The sequence below is a fragment of the Nicotiana tabacum genome, chromosome 15, assembly GCF_000715075.1.
Source record: "Nicotiana tabacum cultivar K326 chromosome 15, ASM71507v2, whole genome shotgun sequence".
NCBI classification, from domain to species: domain Eukaryota; kingdom Viridiplantae; phylum Streptophyta; class Magnoliopsida; order Solanales; family Solanaceae; genus Nicotiana; species Nicotiana tabacum.
Window position 1 is genome coordinate 97,577,975 of NC_134094.1, and position 4,316 is coordinate 97,582,290.

Sequence of the window (4,316 nt, forward strand, 5' to 3'; positions counted from 1 at the left end):
GCTTTTTCTCTCTCCCCTCCCCCTTCTGGTTAATCTGTCTAATTAAAAAAATACCTAAATGACTATTCATCAACGGATTAGTGAGACAGAGAAGGGATATGAGAATGAAAAAGGGATATGAGACGGACAAGGAAGAAGAAATCTGTGAATTTGAGGGAAGAGAGATGAGATGGAGGCATTGATTTTCTTTTTCTTTTTCTTTAAGGAAATGGTATATAATAATTATTTTTAGTAGACAAAAAATAAAAAATGAAGTGGAATATGATGTGTCATCCACGTCAAGCAAGTGAGATACACACACGGTCAGAGGGGTTTAAAATATAGATTTTGAACAAGTTAAAGTGTCTGGATGAAAAAAAGTGAAGTAGAAGGACCGACATGACAAAGTGGCACAAGTATAGGTGCCACTTAGGCCATTCTGTCTTCTTTTTTTTTTACTTCAAACCTGATAAGTTTGAAGTTGATCGTAAAGTGGGTAGGCTTGTAATTTTTTTTTGCAAAGTGTGTATAGGTTCAATTGTGACCCTAAAATCGGGTATAGATGCAAAAGTCTCGAAAGAACTCTATAAAATTTCGTTGTACTCTTCTCTCATGCATACTTTAAGAGAAACTACCAGTTATGTCAGCCTATAAGTCAATTAGTATAAAAATTAGCCAATTCATAAAATATTATCAATATTAGCCAAATGTTACTAATATTAGCCAATTAGTTATTTGTAGTCAAAAAATATTAAATTTTTGCTCTCTTTTGAGTGTGTTGTTGAAATAGATTGGGTACATCCTAAGAAGTTTGAATCTCAGTTTTGGGAGTTTTGAGATTGTTTGAATTGAAAATTCAAAGTAGAAAATGAACATAAAAAGATAATATGTATCACATTGTATATAATATATATATCACATATGTATCATATGTGTATCACATGTATATCTATGTATACCAGTGTGTGAAATACATGCGTCATACATGTTTGATACACGTGTAATAAAAGAATTTTAAACTCGATTTTAACTATGAATTTTGATACCAAATTAGTTCAAATCACTTCCAATCTTCTTTAAATTTTGTATATGGACTCATCTATATGTTTTCGATGAATTTCAACCATACCCATTGAAAAAGTCCCTTTTGGCTTAGGTTTTTGGAATCTTGTATATTTTTTTCTTTGTGTTTCATCACCTTGTTTGCTGCCTCATCTATGAAATTTTCTTTCCGTATTGCATCTAATGTTGCTAATCATGTTTAAAAATATGAAAAGAGATCTTTGCGTGTAATTCTTGAAGAGAAAGAATCCTTATTTTCTTTTGGATTTTTAATATTTATATGCGGTTGGCTAGTTTTGATAAGCTTGTGATTAAAGTCTAGATATTGGTAAGTTTAGACTTATTTGAACTTTTCTGTAAGATTCTCTATTTAATTTGATGAGATTGTGGAAATTACAAACACAGTGACACTAGGCAGAAATTACTTTTTGGGTGGACTATCGATCAATCATTTCATTATCTACGCCTCAATTCTTAACCAGTCGGATTTAGCTATATGAATCTAGTAACCAGTTTAATGGTAAAATTAATCCGAAAATTTTATACCTATCTCTCTTAGTCAAGAATTCTGGACATAGTGAGTTGAGCATAAGACGTACCAATACGCCATTATCTTGATAGCTAGTTGTTGAAGTTAAAAAGTGGGGCAAAAGAGTTTAGTAATTTAAAGTCCTGAGAGAAATGATTTGCTTTGTACTTATTAATTATGACTGATTGACTGATAGTAACACAATTTTGACTACAACTAATGAGTAGGGTTAGTTAAGACTAAAGTTAGATAAGCATTCAGAATGATTGAATTCGTTTTTTGTCAAACTCTTTTTGGGTGGAAGAATCGATAACTTCTAATTTCTATCCCCGTGGTATATTATTTTAGTGTGTCTTAAGAAAAAGTCAATCTTTTTATATTTACAAATAATTTAACTTTAAATTTTATATTTTATCTTTAATGAGATTCTTTATAGTCACATAAATATCTATGACTTATTTTAAGTCAAATTTATAAAAAAAATACTTTCGTTTTAGATTTTATATCCTGATTAGATGATACCACATAAATTAGTACGGAGGGAATACTTACACATGTAACCATTATTTGCCATGCTAGAATTGAAAAATCGATACATAAAGTGTTGAATTTGGGAGAACAACAGACGAGAGGAAAAGAGACGAAAGAAGAGAAAGTTCTGGATTGTAACTATGTTCAGACAATTGGGAAAGTACAATCTTATGATCAATCTAATTCTAGGATGTGTGGAGCAACTTGGACCGTTAGATCAATTTATGATGGATTAAACAAGCGTTGTCCGATCAACTTATGGGATTCAAAGAGCAAGCCGCGTGGACAAATCAAGACCATCATATTGGAACCTGATGGATTCAATCACACCCGTCCAGCTGGGATACAATAGCTAACAGATAAATTTGGTATTGTACATAAAATAGTACATGAGATGTAAAATATTAGCTGGGTATATAAAAGCTAGTATAGGACCAATTAAATAGGAGACACATGTATTAGTTTTTATATATGTATGTATGTATGTATGTATGTATGTATGTATATATATATATATATATATATATATATATATATATATATATATATATATATATATATATATATATATATATATACACACACAGAGAGAAACTGCACTGATACAGTTGAATCCAGGTCCTTTTTCTTTTTTTTCCTAGTATTTTTCTACATGGTATCAGAGCAGCTCTAAAAGATCTTGCTCACATCAGTCGATTCCTTTCTTCATATTATTGTTCTTAATCTCCCAGAACCTCAAATTTTCAAATGGGATCAACTTCAGATGTCTCCTCTACAAACACCACAAACACTAACACTGTCCCTAACCACAACCACCCTTATTTTCTTCATACTTCAGATTCACCAGGCATGAATCTGGTGAACTCATGCTTTGATGGAAATGGATATGGGGGCTGGAGAAAATTTATTTTGATTGCACTCTCAGTAAAGAACAAAGTGGGATTTATTGATGGAACCCACAGTGAACCAGTACATGGATCTCCTGACTTAAAGTTGTGGAGCAGATGTAATGATATGGTGATATCATGGCTCCTCAACTCACTGTCCAAGGAAATAGCAAGCAGTGTTATTTATGCCAAAATAGCAAGAGATCTATGGAAAGAGTTTGAAGACAAATTTGGGCAATCAAATGGATACCACCTGCAAAAAAAGCTTAATGATTTAGTGCAGGGGTAAAACGACATAGCAGGTTACTTCACAAAGATAAAAGGGTTGTGAGATGAGCTTGATGCTCTCAACACAAATGTTCATGTTCATGCGCACTGTGGTGGGAAGGCAAAAATGAACAAGTCACTTCAAGATGAGAGACTTATTCAATTTCTCATGGGTTTAAATGATACATATGCTGTTGTCAAGAGTAGCATACTTATGATAACACCTTTGCCAACTGTTAATCATGCATACTCACTATTGATGCGGGATGAAAAGGAAAGAGAATTCTTTGTAAGCTCATAAGTCCCTGGGGATTCTTCCTCTTTCTTAGCTGCAAATCAAAACATTTTGGGTCAGAAAAAGTGGAAACTATGAACTCGAGGGAAAGAAGAACAATCTAGTGTGTTCTCACTATAAGAAAGTAGGGCATTCAGTGGACAAATGCAACAGGATAATAGGACTTCCAGCTGACTTCAAGTTTACTAAACTCAAGAGGTTTCAAGGAAATACAAGGAGTAATGCAGTTTTTTCTACTAAGGGAGAACAAGGACACGTTTCTTACCATTTTGATGGTGGCCATACAACTTGTCAGTTGACTCAAGATCAATATACACAGCTTATCCATCTATTTCAACAATCTAAGATGAACTATACTGAAACCTCAGGATCTGAGGCTGCAGCAAATGTTGTGAACTGTGCTGGTAACACCTTGAACAAATCATTTTGCACACTAATTTTTTCAAACAGAAAACTTGAATATTGGATTCAGGGGTAACAGACACACATGTGTTATGATTCAAAGACTTTCTTAGATTTGAGTCCTCTTCCTTCTCCTATCTTTGTTAATCTTCCTAATTCATATAGATTAAAGGTAACACATGTTGGTAGTGTTAACATTCACCCAGAAATTACTTTAAAAAATGTTCTACTGGTGCCTTCTTTCACGCTTAAGCTAATTTCAGTCCATAAGTTATGCAAACAACTAACTTGTCTTCTAATTTTCTCTTTAACTGGATATTTCTTGCAGGTCCCTTCAATGAAGAGGCCTCTGGAGTTTGGTGAA

At 33.0% G+C, this 4,316-nt stretch overlaps 1 protein-coding gene across 1 annotated transcript; it reads left to right on the plus strand.

Moving 5' to 3' along the window:
- The first annotated feature begins 2,848 nt into the window (after positions 1–2,848).
- On the plus strand, positions 2,849–3,277 carry LOC142169747 (uncharacterized). The gene has a single exon (XM_075231653.1). It carries the CDS (start codon positions 2,849–2,851, stop codon positions 3,275–3,277), a length of 429 nt encoding a protein of 142 aa, XP_075087754.1.
- Positions 3,278–4,316: the final 1,039 nt, after the last annotated feature.